Below are 18,240 nucleotides of genomic sequence, written 5' to 3' on the forward strand. Positions count from 1 at the left end.
CCCTCCCTTTCCGCCACCCCCCCCCCCCCCCCCCTGCCTTTCACTAGCACAGGTAGAGAGAGGAACCAGACAGAAAATCAAACACCCCTACCACACACACACTATCCAAAGAACACGTTGGCTGGAATTGGGATTGATGGAACCCATACTTCTTTCAAGCTTATCTTGGGTGCTTCTCCATGGGCCCAACCCCATGAATGAAAGCAGCAATGGAGGAATGAAGAAAAGTTGGGGGGGGGGGCACATTTATGTGAACTTGTTGCTTTGCCTGTGTGAGGAAAGGTCAAGTTCACTTTACAGTTGATTATACGTACACATGCATGGAATGAAGTTGTTGCATGATCCAAATCATCTCATGCTATTATGTGGCAGATTGGTTGGAGAGTTTTGTAAGAGTTTGTGTTTATCTCTGCGGCTTGAGGAGAGGGTCCCCTCCAAGGTGACAAAGCAATGGTCTGACATTCTTTAATCTATAGGTTCCAAGGCTCTTGTGTATTGGTAACTTAACTTACCGTTCCTACTCAATTGCACTATAACTGAAGAATGCTTTTCTCCATTTTTAGATTGAACTGATGCCCCATGATCTCATCACCCAGCTTCTCCGTGTCCTTGCAATTGAAACACGGCAAGAAAAAGCCTTGATTAATGCTGACCCCACTGAACTGGCATTGAGTGGGCTGGAGGCCTTTTCCTTTGATTACATTGTCAAGTGGCCTCTTTCACTAATAATAAACAGGTAAAGTACAACTAATCTACACTGCCATGAAAATGCAGAGCAGTATGTCATCATTGTTTATATCTCCCTTTTTGCTTATTTTTCTACAAAGCACATATTTTTTATGTTTATTGTGATTTGTTAAAGTTGTGTATGATTTTTATCTTTATTTTTTTATTTTATTTATTTTTAAATAAATAATACATTAAAAAATAATTAATAATAAAACAGAATTTTTAAAGTTGTGTATGATTTTTATCTTTATTTTTTTTTTCAACTGCAGAAAGGCTCTGACACGTTACCAGATGCTTTTTCGACATTTGTTCTACTGCAAGCATGTGGAGAGACTGTTGTGTAATGTTTGGATCAGCAACAAGGCAGCTAAGCAATTCTCCCTGCATTCTGCTAAATGGTAACACTATAACTGCATATGCAATGGAAGCAATACTGTTTGCAATGTACATAGCAAAAATACCATGGGGTTGATTAGAGTTGAGTAGAGACTGCTTAGTTAGCAGTCTTAGCAGCGAATGTTCTCCTAGCTGGTTGAATGTTCACCTAAATTTGTTTTAAGTGAAAACTATATGCCACCACTCTTAATACATACATACTAGGTAGCTGAGGTTGGAGATCTAAAAGCAGTGATTATTACTTGTTCTGTGCCTTCTTGCATATTAGAGAGCATAATATGAGGTTAGGACCATCTGGTTTAAATGTTTAACATAGGTGGGTACTCTTCAAAAACTTCAGCTCTCGCACTGGATTAGCCCATATTTACCAGTATAATTCTTCAGCTGTAGGCTTATTAATTTTTCAATAGCTTTGTCATTTCCTCTAATGGTTATAAAAATAAATAAATAAAGCTGCAGGAATGAACAAGACTCGGTGGTAGGTAACACTACAAAACAAAAGAAAAATAATTTAGTACGAAAGGAAAAAAAAAATAAAAGCATTCTGGGCACAGAACTAGCAGAGCAGAAAAGGGAGTGGAACAAGTTCATTAGGGATAGTTAGAATTAACAAAGGGTTATTCGGGGACTGTGGTATAACCTGAACAGAAGCTCAGATGTAAAAATCACATTGGGTCCCAATGGTAACACCTGCGTGTTTTGAGGGAGAAGGAGCACCTTTAGGTGTAACTAGAATTACTTTAATTAGGTGGTTATTCTTAAATGTTGAGTTCATTGGCTGATGAATTCTTATAGATCATTAGCCAGTTGTGGGCACTCGCCCATATTAACTTCAGCGCACCCTGTCCTTCTGCCCCAATGCTGTTCCCCCTACTGCATTTCGCTTCAATTTCCGGCTGCCATATTGACAGTTGCTCTGTAAATACAGCGGCTATTGCAGCTGCTGCTGTTAAAAAGCAGACCTTGTGGCACCGTATTTATAAACACTGTTAAGATGCATGATAGAGATACAAAGTAACATTTTTACTTTTATATTTACTATTTTGTATTTTCATCAATAGGGAGCGCTTTCATCTGCGTATGTCAGGTGAAGCACCCTAACATTCCACATAGTGTCCAACACTATTGCCCAAAGTAAGCATGAAAGGGTGTGTGGCCAGCTGTGACAACGTGTATACAGGTATTCCTCACTTAACGACCGAGTTTCGTTCATACGATCAGGTCGTTAAACAGATTGGTCGTTAAGTGAGGAACTCTATACAGTACTGTACTGGATTAGTACAGTACTGTATAGCGTTGCCGATGTACAGTATTGAACAGTGTACTGTACATCGGGCAATTAAAATACTTACCGGGACCCTTACGTGAATAGCCCTGTATGTATTAAAAAGAGATCATAGTAGCATATATTTGCAAATCTACGTGCAAGCCACACTGCCCCGTCAAGGCATAGTGTGGTCCCTAATCTAACAAAGCTCCCATCCTAGGACATGCACAGCAATAAATAGATTCAAGACAGGTATGCATGGAAGTAACTCATTCCTAATTAATCTTAAAAGCAAATTCGTTGGTAATTGGAGTTTATTTTGTAATCTTTATTTTTATTGCCAGGTTTGCAGGAGCATTTACACTCCGCCAGAGGATGCTAAATTTTGTGCAGAATATCCAGTATTACATGATGTTTGAAGTGATGGAGCCAACTTGGCATATTCTTGAGAAAAACCTCAAGTCCGTAAGTAATAATGAGCAAAGTGTACATCAAAATGTTCATTGAAGCCCTTAAAACACCCTTTAGTTTGGGACTGTTAAATGCATAGTTCTACTGATAAGAACCTAGAACAAGCCGCATGTCCTTTCCAGCTAAGCAAACCCACACTTGTAGCTGTCAGGACCTGCTGTCAGTTTGACAACCAAGATCCCAGTCTGTCTATAGTGGCTGCTTGAATTGTCTGCACTTACCTGCATTAGCCTCTATTACACTCATTTTACAGCTGAATGCCAGACTGACATGTCAAGCCTCAGCATTTTTAGTACTACAACTTTCCTGCTGCTTCCTGCCTCTAGCACGTCACTACTGGCCTGTCAAACAGTTCAGGCCAATAGGGAATATATGTGGTAGTAGCAATATATGTGGACACACACACACACTGTAAGGGATCCCGGCGCAGGTGACCCCACACCTGCACAGGTAGCCTTACAGGCAGACCAAACACATGTGGCCACACGGACCAGGTAAGTATGGTTATATATAAATATTTTAATAAACCTAGCAAGCTAACTAAAACAATCCACAACAGGCATAAACCAATAATGTAACAACACAGGAAACAGGGTACTAAAATAGCATGCAAATATCAGGGTCACAGGGTTCAGGCCAGAGGACTCAGACAACAGGGGAAAGCAACGAAATCCTGAGCCAAGGTCCAGACTGCAGGGAGGGTTTAAATACCCTCCCAGGAGCAATACCTAATGGGCTGATTCCTGGCAGCTGGGAGACACCCACAGGTGAGCACTGGAGCTGCAGGTACCAGCACCACCCAGTGGTGGTCTGGCACCTAGCAGCCCCTGGCTGCCTGGAGAATCCTGCAGGTGAGCCCAGGAACTGCAGGGCTCAGCTCCAGCGCCACCTGGAGGCGCTCTGGATCCTAACACACACACACACACACACACACACACACTCTGCCCTATTGCAGTTGGCTCTATCTGTTAGAAGCAGCCATTTGCAATGTATCGCCTCTTATGTGTAAGGGCTCGTTCACACCAGCAATGTTGGGCTGCGTTGCCCAACACAGTCGCAATGCGATGACAAGGCAGGTTACCTTAGTTCACTCCAATGCGCGTGTTGTTCACAGAAAAAAATAGGATATGTAGCATTTTTCTGCAGCGCATGCTGACAAGCTATAACGCAATAATATGTGCTGCAGTGCATGTTATTGGAATACAGTCTAAAACAATTTTTAAAAAGGGTTTAAGAAACTCCCTGCAAGGTGTTTTTAACAACACATTGCAGCATAGTTTGTGTTTGCGATGGTGTGAACAAGCTCTAACTAGCACATGTTAACACCTTACTTCCCCTGCCGTCCTTAACTAGTTTTGTTCACCAAATCTTTTTGGACTTCTTTTATACTGATCATAAAGTGTTTTTTGTTTTCTCGTTCATTTAATTTGTATTTTGTAAGCATTTTAAATCCTAAAATTAATTTGTAAATTGCTTTTACCATGCTTTGTTCAAATTATAAACAATCTCAACAAAATAAGCGATTTACACTGCCTGACTAAAAAAAAATAAAAAATAGAACACTCTAATATTTCACTGAACCGCCTTTATCTTTGATTATAGCATGCACTCGCCTTAGCATTGTTTTGATAAACTTATGCAATGTCACAACATTTATTTCTATCCAGAGTTAATTATTTTTTCACAAAGATCTTGTGATGATGGGAGAGTTGGACCACTGCGTAAAGTCTTCTCCAGCACATCCCAAAGATTCACAACTCTGTGGTGCCCAGTCTATGTGTGAAAATTATGTCTCATGCTCCCTGAACTCCTCTTTTCACAATTTGAGTCTGATGAACCCTGGCATTGTCATCTTGGAATATGCCCATGCCATCAGGGAAAAAATAATCCATTGATAGAAAAACCTGCTAATTCAGTATATTCAGGTAGGCAGGTGACCTCATTTTTTGGGGACATAATGTTGCTGAACCTAGACCTGACTGACCAACTGAAGCGACCCCAGATCATAACAATGCCCGAAATCCAGGTGGTAACACTTTTTTTTTTTTTTTTTTGGCCAGGCTGTGTACATTTATAGTAACACTTGTTTTAAATTAATCACTTGTAAACCTGGAGGAAAGCTTTTTTTTCTGTTTCTTCTTTCTTCTTCCCCTTTAAAATTGCACTGCTTGCACCTTTTATACGCTGATGTTTGTATGTGAGTGCAGATCTCTAACCATTTTCAACTCTGCGGGAACTCTAAAATGACCACTAGGTGGGGGTCATCATTTATCGATAAATATAGTAGTGCTCAGTTACACAAAGAATGTTGCATTATATGAGCTTTGTTTTAATACAAAACTACGGATACAGTAATTAGAGGGCACATTCACAATATGCTTAGGATATCATCTTCCTTTAATTTAATTGAAGGTCATTATTGCTCCCTTAAATCATTGCTCATAATGATGCCCATGGTCTCTGCTGTTAAAATCCTGTCTGCAGCTCTTTAGTCCTTTCAGGTAGCTTCCCATATATATCTATAGCACCATCTTCCAAGTGTCTCATGCCTTGGGAGATGGTCCTATAGAACCCTATGAGATGCTACTTTTGAGGCCCAGCTAGCGCACTTAAGCTCTGCTGTCTGGATGTAGAAAAAAGTGTGTAGTGTTATAACTGGAACCACCTCTCCAACATGCTGCCTAAATTGCAATCCCCTTCTTCTGAGTTCTGTGGTCTACTTCTGCATTGTTCTTTTAATATGTGTCATTCCACAGAACATTGTAGAATATTATTCTGCTCCAATGCTGGTTGGGTTGCGGGTCACAAAAGTCTGTAATGTATAGAGAATCTGAAATGTAGATTGAGGTTCATGGATTTGATTTTAATTTGGGCATTATATTAGACTCCTGCTCTCCCATGTGGATTCTTCAGACTTGATACAGAACCCCATGTACTTCAGGGGTCTCCACTGCTTTCTATGTGGAGGTTAAAACTCCCTTTTAAACCCTTTCACTGCCACTGATGTATGGCATACGGTGGAACACAACCGCTTGCAGCTGGCCACGTCAGTATGCCATACGTCGATGGCTTTTACCGTTCTGCTATAAGCTCATGGTCGCTTTAGCTATTAACAAAAAATCCAGGCCCCCACCGCCTGCACCTGGAGCCACTCCAGGCCGGGATCTATTTCTCCTCCGATACCCGCTGCCTGTATGGGCTCAGGCAGCGGGGATCCAAGGAAAAATGGCCGGAGGGGGAGGGCGAAGGAGGGAGTTGTGACATTCAGGATGGTCGAGTGGTGAGCAGAGCCACCGGCTGCCAGATTCAGGATCGTAGGCAGCCCTGTGATCATGTGTGGCCGGGCGGCTCTGTTTGTGGCCGAATGGAGGTTCGGTAATCATATGTGATATTTGCCAATTCTCTGTGTGCAGCACAAAATCAATCAGCTGCTCACTCTAGTGTTTGTAAACAACTGGGGACACATAGTACTTTGTGTCCCCATTTATGAATGAACAGGAAGTGCTTTACATCACTTTCTGTTCATTCATGAGTTTTTGAATGGGGAGAAGTACTCAGTACAGAGGCTTCTACCCATTCTCATTTGTGAATGTCTGTACTGAGAGCTTTCCATTTATTCAGAACAGAGGCTCGCAGAAAAAGGAAATCTCAGGGGTCTGTTTACATCCCTTATATTTCCCCAAAGCCCCACAACAGTAAAACGAAAAATAAATAAAACACACACAACATACATGTGCACCATATTGTGGTGAACACATGCACATGCTGTGCGCTGTTTTTTTTCAAATAACATTAATTTACCGGTGTGGGAGCATATGGCAAAGCACTGCGACGCATTGCCATGCGTTGTGATACCCTGCATTGCGAATAAAAGTAAGCCTGTATCATTTTATCACAAGACACACCAACACAGTGCCCAGGAACTAGTATGCAGTACACATGATTCTGCTTCCATGAGGACCTTTCCTTGGCTTTTCTTCACAAGGCTTTCTGCAATGTTTTGAAATTCTGCAGTAGAATATTGTCGCCTTCTACTGGTTCTGAAACGGCTGCAGGATAGACAGAAGAATTCTGAAAAATCTACAAAGATTTAAATAGGACATGTTCATCCAGGTAAGTAAGACTTGTAATGCACAGTGATTGCTGCATTGGTTACACAAAGGTAGATAGACCATTAAAGAGGTTTTTGCTGATATGTTTGTTTGTTTTTCTAACCAACAGGCCTCTAATATAGATGATGTCCTCGGCCACCACACAAGCTTCCTTGATAACTGCTTGAAGGACTGCATGCTCACCAACCCAGAATTACTCAAAATCTTCTCCAAACTTATGTCTGTGTGCGTCATGTTTACTAACTGCATGCAGGTAAGCCCCAGACATCATTTTGCTCTGTATGGTTTTGGTCTTGCTATTTATCTACATATTCCTATTATACATGCATTAACATTTTATTGGCAAGTACATACAACTGCATAGCATAACATGTATAACAAAAATAAGAAGAGTTGGAAGCTGCCCAGATGACTTTCTAATGTAGAAAAATGTATGATGTAAAAGAGGGGTAAGGAAATGTGCTGAAGAATAATAAAACACTGTCACACTTCCCTCTGATATCGGCATGTGCAGTCATTGGTATCTTGGCATCACAGCAGATGAAAGAAAGCTGTTATCTATCATATCATTAGTGGTGAGAAAGGGATCCTTCATAAATGGATTTACCCCAATCCACCTTCACTCAATCTCTTTCTGGATAAATTGAGGTTTGTCTTTCAAATGGACTGGACTCGGACAGCTCTGTGGAAGGAAACACACACTCAGAAGATTTTTGAAATACGGGAGTTGTTTATTGATACCTTTCCAACGGTAACTATGCAAAAGATAACGCAAAGCTGTGCTTTGACTTCCTCATACAATATTAGATTTCTTTTCAATGGTCTCCCATCCCAGTTCACCTTTTGACACCCTACTGAGTTGTCCCCTAACAAATTTTTTTCACCTTTTCCTCTAGTCTTCAAATTGTTGGCTGGTCGGTGCATTCTTGTTATTGTCTTGCATAAATGTATTCCATGTCGCCTTAAAGAGAACTATGGGGTAAGTGTTTTCCCCAACGTTCTCTTTAGTGTCACAGGAGGACATATACTAACCTCCTCCCGTGATCCAAAACTCAGTATATTGCGGGCTATTGCCCGCGATATACTGACAGCGCCACAGCCGGGACTGATCCCAATACTGTCGTGATCCACCCAGCTGCGTGAGTGACAGCTGGCTCTGCCTATCTAGAGTCAGAGCCAGCTGTGTCCGCCCCCTCCCCCGTTCGTTCCTCCACTCAGCACTGGAGGATCAGGGAGGGGGGGTGGGGGCATCCCTGCGGGGAGCGGTGACTGACAGCGACAGCTTACTGCAGGGAGACAATCGGGAAGTGAGCAAATCGGTGGCATGTTTCTGCTCACTCCTCGATTGATAGAGCCAACCTGTGACAGCTTCTTTGTCACAGGTCGGCTCTAACTAGGAGGATGAGTGGAAATCACTCACCTCCATAGTTCCCCTTTTTAATATCCCATTTTTTAATTTTTTTTATTATTAGATTGTAATTTTTGCAATACGTCTTTTGATAAAAAATGTTTTTGGGAAAAAAGTCACTGTTTTTCCACAAATATATCACAGTTTCTCCGTATAAAACTAAAAAGTATATACAGTACCTTCATATGCCAACTTCAGCACCCTGGGGAAAAGGAATGCCGCGCTGTAGTTGTATTCAAAGTGAAGACGTCTGGTACTGTTGAAAGCCAACCTACGCCCTCTCACTTCAAAAAAAAAGCAGCCTCACTAGCCAATATGGGTGTTGGGACAGGCCAGCCTTTGACATTGCCTGATAACATTTGTATAGGAGATTGGTGCAGTATTGAGTGCTTGAGAAGGTATACGGTTGTGATCAAAATTATTCAACCCCCATTGCAAATCAGGTTTATTGGCAAAATGTACAGACTTACAGCTGTTTGCAATGAATAGATCAAACAAAAGCAATTGAAATACAACAAAAGTGGTTTCCCCAAATTCACCTGAAAATGCAACTTTTAATGACTTCTGCAGTCTCAAAATTATTCATCCCCCTTCATGGCAAGCATCTTTAGTACTTAGTAGAGCACACTTTACTGTTATGACCGGCTGTACAACCAAAGGCTCCTGAATAATGGTCCAAATAAGTACCAAATCCAGTTACTATGTGATGCACAAAATCTTCCTTTTAACTTCTCTAATTGAACTAAATCCTCCTTCATATGTGTCTCACAGCTCACAGTGGAAGGGTTTTAGTGACAGAGACAGTACTTTCAATCCAGGAAGTAGTGGACAGGATGATTTATGTGTAGCCAGATGATGATTGACAGGCTACACTTTTTTGACTCAGCAGTGACCGTGCTGATTGCCACACCCCTAGCAGTCTCTTCTCATTTCACTTTAGTGCAAACAGGCACAGCTTTCATGAGAGTGGCAACTTTGCTCTGAATTCAGGAGCAGTGTTGCATCGTTGCCACCCAGTCACAGGAAGCAGCATTAGGTGCATGTTACTGGCAGGATCATGCGGTATTTGTGGAACTCTGCAGAGGGACTAAGTAAAACCTGTAAGTGTAGATATACTGCTAACTAACTGCAGTACATATTTATACCGGGTGCATCCATTCTATATATTATGTTCATTATCTTCATCGAATACAGCAAATGTTCATTGGGAATATTTATTTCTCTTTCAGCGGTTTACACAGAGCATGCAGGTGCAAACAGAGATGGAGCGTTTGTCACTGGAACATGGAACAATGATGGGGCCTCCCACACAGATCGAGAAAACAGAAGAAGCTGTGAAGAAGAAACTCACTTCTAAGGTGATCCGGATGAAGGCAGCAATTACTCTGCACATCTAAACACAAAACCTAACACTACACTAAGAATAATAATGAAAGTACCTTCAGTGGAAGGTAGACAACAGCTTTAAGTGTATTTTCGCTTTTGCAACCAAATTGGGATAACACCTACTTGATATTTGTTACATGTTCCCATTCAGATAGTAGAACTTAAAAAAAAAAAAACTGCCACCTTACACCTTCTTTTCTGAAAACTTTAAACCTGATTTTGTCTATCATCCATTGAGGGGCACAGCTCTGAAGAATTCTGAAAGGTAGGGGGTATACTGCTGCCTCTATCAGAAATGCACACTAGGCAAAAAAAAAAAAATGAAAAGCTTGTTACTTTAAGGGCATACCCCGCACACCTAGCAGGTTCGCTTAGTGTCCTTCTCCTCTAGTTTATTATTTCAGTTTATTTTGTTTCTTTTTTGAAGAGTCTTCTACCAAGAGCTGCTAGTTGATTAATAGCAGATATTATTAAATCCTGGAAGTCTCTAGCTAGCCGACAAAACTGAGAGATTGATGCAGGATCAGTTAAATCCTGGAAGTTTTTCTAGCTATGAGACATTTTTGTTAGCCTAGTGTTCATTTCTCCAGGAGGCAGCAGCATAACCCTACTACTAGGAACTCTTGAGAGCTGTGTCCCTCAATGGACTTTTAAGAAAATGATTTTATGGTAAGAACAAAATCCTATTTTCCCTCTGCTACGTTGAGATGTTTACTATAATAACCCTGTCTGTACTATGCTGGCAGATCTCATTATCAGTTGTAAACTAGATTTGAATACTGTTTGAAATTTGGCTTCTGCATTGTATGTTAAAGTGCAATTTTTAGTTTTGGATAGAGAGGAGAGAGAAGAAAACCTGTCATGTTTCTATTGCTGTCTGTTTCACTATCGGGGAGATTCATCCTCTCTTATTTGTCCTGGTGTCTCTTATCACTGAATGTAAAAGTGAAGGAAAATTCCATGTTTTGGGTTATCAGAACAGGAATAGATGGACAATCTTTCAATAGGAATACTAGTCCTAGTGACACTGCTGACCACCAGGGATTTCCCTCACTTCCTGTTGTGGATATCTGACAGGAAGTGAAGGAAAATCTCCCCAATGGGATGCAGATGACAAAAAAAAAGCTGAGGGGGCGCGCCCTTAGGCTCCATTCACACATTAACGGTTAACATAAAAAATAATGCTTTTCCATGCGAGTTATTCACACTAGGGAGGCGTCCGTGCGGTACGAAAACGCGCGTCCTGAAAAAAAGACCTTGCTCGATTTTCAGGGCGGATTCAGCGTGTTTCGGCTATAGTAATATCCTCAAGCACGCGGAATCCTTGCGTATCTTAACATTTGCGCGTTTTGGTACCGCTATGTATGAATGGAGCCTTACTCTATCCAAAAATAAAAAATAAATGTTTTGGCTTCAGTTCTAATGTGTGTCCCCAGTGTTTGGCTTTGGCTTCAAAATTGTTCAGAGTAACCTACAGCTTCCCAAAACATCTGCTCAGAAAAAGCTAAAATGTAAGAAAAATCTTTGTATCTATTTATTTTTAACTATGCTGTGTGACTAGTAACACATAGTAAAGCTATAGTCTGGTTTGAATGCAAAAGTGAGAATCTCCTTTAAGCTGTTAGCACATGTCTGTTGGTGGCATACGGCTACTGAAATGCTGCCCAGAGCCCCTACAGTTACCTGGAGGGGAGATTATTGACTCCCCATTTCCCCTTGATCATATTTGACAGTGCAATTTCCAGTGCCTCCAGGCCCCTTTGGAAAGTCTTTATTCACATACTTGGTTTGGTTAGGCTCAGGCGGTACTGCAGTATGAACAAAGGTTTTTCCTTCTTTTTCAGTTTCTGGCAGAACATGTTGATGCTTTTCAGTCTTCAACTGGCTTTGAATCCACAATCAACAATTTCGACAGCAACTTTTCCACACATCTCATGAACCTCCTTGATAAACTGAGTATGTACAGTACCAATGATTGCGAGCACAGCATGATCAACATCATATACAGGTGAGAGAATTGGCGCAGTTGAAATGTTTTACAAAATGCTGTTAATGTAAGAGTCAAAAAAACGAATCCCTCCAGACCAGCTCCTGTATATACATTACAAGTAAATTTAGTACATTTTGAAAGCGAGTGCTTTATGGTGGTTTACCTTTTACTATGGTGGGGGTTGTAGAAAATCATGTGTAAAAACTAATTGGGCTGCTCAGATCTTCTCTCCCTTTTCTTTCCTCTTCTCCCCATCCCCCCCTCCTCCTTCCCTCTCCCCCTCCTTACCGGCCCTGCTCCTCCCTTTCCCCTCTTGCTCTTCTTATTCCTTCCTCTCCTACCCCTTACCTTTGCCTCCTCACTCCCTTGCCCTTTCCCCATTTATGTTTGTACATGTTGCACTAATCTGACCTCCCAGTTCGTGCAGTGTTTATTTACTCCCTGGTTGCCCTCCTGGGATTTGCCGGCTGGGTTCTGCACCCTTAGCACGCTGGGGTTCGCTTCTGCGATGTCAGACTGAGCCTTACAGTAGTGTTGTATATGTTCTCTCACCGAGGGGACCTCCCTCTGTGTGGGTGTTTCCTGCTCTGGCAACCCCTAGCTGTGGCCCCCTCAGCGCTCGTGTTGGCTGTAAGATTTGCACTGACACCTTCATGTGAGCTGTTCTGTGGCTTGGCACTTATATGTGTGGCTGATTTAGTTTGTATCTACCGCATTCCCTTCCGCTTCCCCCTCTACATCCCCCCCCACCTGCCCCTCTCCTGTCTCCCTCTGCCTTTCCCTACTGCTCCCCCACCCTTTTTGTACCTAATCCGTGATCCTCCCATGTGATGGTTGCTCTGGGAACTATTTATTGTTGCATGTGTTATTGTATTTTGTTCTGCCTTGGAAAGCCCGTTTGGGTGCACCTATGCGATTGGCACTTTACATTGTTTGTTATCTAGTTTTTTTTCTCCTCCATGATGCCCTGTTCTGCTGTAGGAGCGGACCCGGTTGCCCTTGGTTTCTCTATAGCCCCATAGGATGGCCAACTGGATTGTTGTATGCAGTTGTGCCTTTTGGAAGACTCGTTTCTTCCTCTTAGACCCGTTTCGTGTTTTTAATGTCTCATTTTCTCTCTTTTGTCTATTGGGCCCCTTTCTTATACTCTTTCTGGTTCCTTCCTCCCTGTTCTCTGTTTTCTCCTCCCTTTGCTCGCTGTGTTCCTCAGGTCCGAAATTGCCTGTCCACTACCACTTGGATCAGTACCCAATGTTGCCTGTGACGTTTGTTTCCCTGAATGTTCAGGGTTTGAATGAGCCGTGTAAATGCTCACAGCTGGTTTATTCCATGCAAAAGAGACATGCACAGGTCCTTTTCCTACAGGAGACACACTTTAAAGATCCAGTGGCCCCGCAGTTGTCCTCACAGTACTACCCCCTTGTCATATACCAGTAACAACTCTGTTGTTAAATCCAAGGGAGTAGCCATTTGTTTTCATTCCACAGTGCCTTTCCAGCTCCTTCAGGTTGACCGGGACCCGGATGTTAGGTATATCTTTCTGAAAGGGACTCTCTTCCATTAGACCTTCATATTTGCCAACATCTACCTACCTAACCAGTCTCCACTCCCTACCTTTCTCACAATACTCCGCCGTTTGGAAACGTTTGCAGAGGGATTTATAGTGCTTGGTGGCGACCTTAACTTTCTGCTTGACCCGCATTTGGACACTTCCTCTGGAAGATCCTCTGTTTCTCTCACACGGCTGAATCGCCTCAAGTTTATTCTACACAGCTTGCAGTTGGTGGACGTGTGGAGGATCCTCAATCCCTCTCTACGACACTATAACTTTTATTTCCCCTACTGCTCACATGGCCGTCTGGACTATTTCTTGGTGTACCATCATCTTCTGTCTTGCGACCCTCGAGCCTCTATAGACTCGCAGGTGTGGTTGGACCATTATCCTGTTTCCCTGTCCCTCTGCTTCCCTGACCAACCTCCTCGATCCTTTACGTGGCGTTCTAATGAAGCTCTTCTCTGCGACCCCACCACGGTGGAAGCTATTAAATCTACTATTTCTACTTTCATTGCCACCCATGCGACGGATGACACGTCCCCTCCAGTTAAATGGGAGGCCTTTAAATGCCTCCTCAGGTGTTTTTATGCCCCACGCCTCTCGCTTAAAGAAAGCCCTCTCTGCGGAAATTACGACCCTATTGGGTGATATCCATGCCCTGTAGCTCCAAAACAAGTCCTCACATGTCCCTTCCATGTTGCTGGCCCTGGAACAGAAACGCTCGCACCTTCGATCCCTTCAAGACTTGAGCTTTCTCAAATATAGAGAGTCCCTGTGCAGGTCCCTATATGAACATGGTGATAAGTGCGGCCGTCTGCTGGCACGATCAATTCGGGAACAATTCGTGCGTACATTTGTCCCTAAAATACAAACTAAAGATGCCCAAATTGTCCACCGTACCGAGCAGATTGCCTGTGCTTTTCAGACTTATTATTCCGAGCTTTACAACTTGCCTACCTCAGGGGCATCTTCTCCAGTCTCTGATTCCACTACAAATGCTGCTTCCTATATTGCTACCACCCCCCTCCCGACTCTTCCCCTTGACGTTGCTGCCCTTCTTGGGGACCCCTTCTCTTTGGAGGAGATCTTTGGCGCTATTAAAGGGCTTTCTTCTCTGGGAAGAGTCCGAGCCCGGATGGTTTCACTGGTGCTTTCTATAAACATTTTCAGGATTTATTGACCCCCCCCCCCTTTCTTCAAACCACCTTTAACTCCATTACCACTGACTGCCCCTTTACCATGCAATCACAGGAAGCCCATATAACCATAATCCCCAAGGCTGATAAGGATTTCACTCTCTGCTCCAATTATCAACCAATTTCCCTTATCAATGTGGATTGTAAGCTTTACGCTAAACTCCTTGCGAACCGCTTAAGTCAACATGTCCCATCACTGGTCCATATGGATCAGATGGGGTTCATTCCTTTCGTGAAGCTAGAGACAACACAATCAAGACGCTTACTCTCATACACTATGCCAAATCTTCTGGCCTCCCTCTATGCCTTCTGTCCGTTGACGCGGAAAAGGCATTTGATCACCTCAGCTGGACCTTCCTTGCTCTTACACTGGAACAAATTGGCTTGCCGAAACAGTTTGTGGATAAAATCATGGCCCTATACACCTGCCCCACGGCCCGTGTGCGGGTTAATGGTTCTCTATCCCCCTCCTTCCCTATACAAAATGGTACTAGGCAGGGTTGTTCGCTGTCTCCATACCTACACATTTCGGCGAACATCTTGCGGAGTCCATCCGCAAGAACCAATCTACACCGGGGATTCGTATCCAGGAGCATCAATATAAACTTGGATTGTATGCAGACGATGTCCTACTCTATCTATCCAATCCCCGTATCAGTTTTCCATCTTTGTTTTGTCTTTGTTTCCATCAACTTTAAAGTAAATCTACACAAGACTGAGGCACTAAATATCTCCCTTCCTTCATCAGAAATTAACCACCTACGGGACAATTGGCACTTCAAATGGCAATCTACCGCCATTAAATATATTGGCATATTTTTATCCCCGGAATAGGCTGACCTTTATCGCCTGAATTTCGTGCCGCTTTTCCAATCCATAGTCTCATTCCTGGTTGGGTAGGGTTGCGCTCTTTTTAATGGATGTACTCCCCCGCTTTCTTTATCTTTTCCAAACCCTTCCCATAGCCCTACCCACTTCTTTTTTTCGTCACTTATGTTCTGCATTGCTCCGATTCATTTGGGCTGGTAGGCCCCCGAGACTAGCCTACAGCGTCTTGATTCATCCTAAGGAAGCTGGGGGCTTAGCCCTGCCTGATCTTAAGAGCTATTATTACTCCGCGCTTCTCTCCCAGGTTCTTGACCGACAATATGAGACAAGGCTCCAGAGCTATGAGACAAGGCTTCTGACCTTAAACATGTTTACGCTGGAATTAAGGAGATTAAGGGGGGGATATGATTTTCATGTACAAGATGTTCAATGGTGACAGCAACATTGACAACAAACTGTTTGAGATTAACTCCATTACAAAGACTAGAGGCCACCACCTAAAGTTGGTGGAGAAAAAATTCCAGCACAATGGGCGAAGAGGGTTCTTTACAGTAAGAGCGGTTAAGGTCTGGAACTCACTGCCATCGGCAGTGATTTCAGCCAAGAGTGTAGATTTGTTCAAGAAACGTTTGGCCAAGTTCTTGAGGGACCGTAATATCCAGGGATACCAGTATCCCTAAGAATGAGATGATGCGTGGACCTATATGGGTTGGACTTGATGGACGTATGTCTTTATTCAACCCCAAATACTATGTAACTATGTAATATCATGGGGCCCATAAACTTTGGGTTTCCCTGGAATCACTCATCTCCCTGGTGCTCCTTTTCTCCATTCCTTGGCTCACTTCTGCTCACCGACCCCCTTTCTCATCCTTCCCTTTCGTCTCCCACCCCTTCTGAAGGCATGGGACGTCCTCGTCAGGGCCATTCGTTTGTCCTCATCAGTGGACCCCATGACCCCTATAATGGGCAATCCTTTGTTTCCACCCGGCTGCATTTCATCCCGGTTCCTGCGCTGGTCGGCCAAGGAGCCATCGCCCATGGTTGGGGCTCTCGCGGCGACAACCCTGAAACCCCTGGATGCTCTGTTCGCAGACCAACCTCGTACTTCCAGCTCTTGGCTATTATACTTCCAACTCCGTGCGTTCTATACTGAACAGGGTGGCCAGGCTGCTCTACACCACCCTATTTCATGGCCTTGACAGGGCGCCCGCTCATACCATCTCCCTGCTCTACCGCCAGTTGCTGGCGGCGAGATCCCAGGGCCGCCCCCCTTTTATATCCGGTTGGGAGAAGGACCTTGGTTTTGCCCTTAATGACAAGGATATCCGTACCTCATTCCTGCTCACTCGGAAGCATTCCATTGCTAGTTCGGCGCAGGAAAAGGGATAAAATCCTGACTCGCTGGTATCAGGCACAGTTCAGCAATCCATTCTCGCATGGTACTCCGCTCTCCATTCTGGATCAGCTGTAACAGGAGGCAGAGCAGTGCGGGAGGAGAACTCTGCCTCCTGTGACATCACAGAGTTGTCCTTCAATCACTGCTCTCTATCCTGAGCCAGGAGATGTGGGAGGAGAGCACAGCCTACTGCAATGCTGACAGCAATCTCGTCCCCCACTGCTCGGCATCCTGAAACCTTCTCTCTCCTCCCCACTGGGTGTCAACCGCTGCATTGGCGGACACACAGACTGACGCCCAGCGGGCAGGAGAGAAACTGGAATTCAGTGTATTTTCGGCCATCATGGCACTTTTTGTATTTTAGCCAAAGTGCCATTTTCGTCAAATTTAGGCGCATCCCTAGTTAGAATCTTTTGTAGGATTTTATTTTCCCCTAACTCCCTGTCCCAAAAGAAGAGACAAGACATGATGGAACATTTAACTATCAAAAGCATAAGCTGCAATAGAACATTTACTTTTTTTTTTTTTAACCCAATAGAACATTTACTTTTTTTTTTCTTGAACATCTTGTCCAAAACTGAGGTGGAATTTTCCTTTTTAGCTGTAATTTAACTATGGGACTCATCCAATAAATCAGTATGAAGAGGATAGAGGAAATGGTCTATCGATGTTTACAAATCTGCCCCAACATATAGGTGAAGGAACTGATAAAAAGTATATATGGTCTAATTCGGGGTAGGCAACCTTGCCACTCCATCTGTTCAGTGAAGCTAATCCATCAGTGAAGCTAAAAGTCTCATGAGGCTTTGCAAACCTCTGACGGTCACAGAGATAACTCCCAGGGGCATGATGGGGTTTGCAGTAAACCAGAGCCAAGGTTGCCTACCCCTGGACTAAGCAGTGTTTCTTGAATGGATGGATTGTAATGAAGACTTTTATTTCACAGGTTGGATTTCAATGGTTTCTATACAGAACGTTTGAAGAGACTGTCTGCAGAGAGAAGCCAAAAAATACCTTCACAGACAGGACCCTTATGACAGCCAGTGGCTACACAGTGACACAGCCCTTCCCAAAACCATCACGAGACTTCCTCAGAAGCTATCCTGAAACTTCCTTCCTTCCACACACCCATTACTCATAGATTGTATTTCTATGTACAGCCACAGTACTTTGGTAATGCTCAAATGAAATCACTTTTTCTAACTAAGCTGGAATTAATAAAAATCATTTTTTTTTTTTAAATCTACATCAATGGATAATAAGAGGCAGGATCTTCATTTGGGGACAATGGTAAAATGAATAATATCCTATAATATACTGCAAAATTATTTGGACCATATATATGAAACAATAGATTGTACCTGACCCCCTTTATTCCTGGGTATCTGAATGTCATAAAGCCATCTTTGCTATAAATGTACAGCAAAATGAAACGTTTATTGGCGACTGACCTGAAAACTGCTGCAACTAGTTTCAGACATCACATCGTCTTTTGTCAATCTT

At 43.1% G+C, this 18,240-nt stretch overlaps 1 protein-coding gene across 1 annotated transcript in view; it reads left to right on the top strand.

The window, feature by feature from the left end:
* Window positions 1–17,938, top strand: part of TUBGCP2 (tubulin gamma complex associated protein 2) — a 38,124-nt gene extending 20,186 nt beyond the window's left edge. Inside the window, exons 12-18 of the mRNA XM_018572868.1 lie at window positions 564–736; window positions 999–1,127; window positions 2,737–2,857; window positions 7,085–7,228; window positions 9,613–9,741; window positions 11,614–11,777; window positions 17,684–17,938. Coding sequence (XP_018428370.1) covers window positions 564–736; window positions 999–1,127; window positions 2,737–2,857; window positions 7,085–7,228; window positions 9,613–9,741; window positions 11,614–11,777; window positions 17,684–17,774 — 951 coding nt within the window. The 3' untranslated portion in view covers window positions 17,775–17,938. The remainder of the gene's footprint in view (window positions 1–563; window positions 737–998; window positions 1,128–2,736; window positions 2,858–7,084; window positions 7,229–9,612; window positions 9,742–11,613; window positions 11,778–17,683) is intronic.
* The last annotated feature ends 302 nt before the right edge of the window (window positions 17,939–18,240 follow it).

This window comes from Nanorana parkeri, unplaced genomic scaffold, assembly GCF_000935625.1.
Source record: "Nanorana parkeri isolate BGI_ZX_2015 unplaced genomic scaffold, ASM93562v1 scaffold2151, whole genome shotgun sequence".
Classification (NCBI taxonomy): Eukaryota; Metazoa; Chordata; class Amphibia; order Anura; family Dicroglossidae; genus Nanorana; species Nanorana parkeri.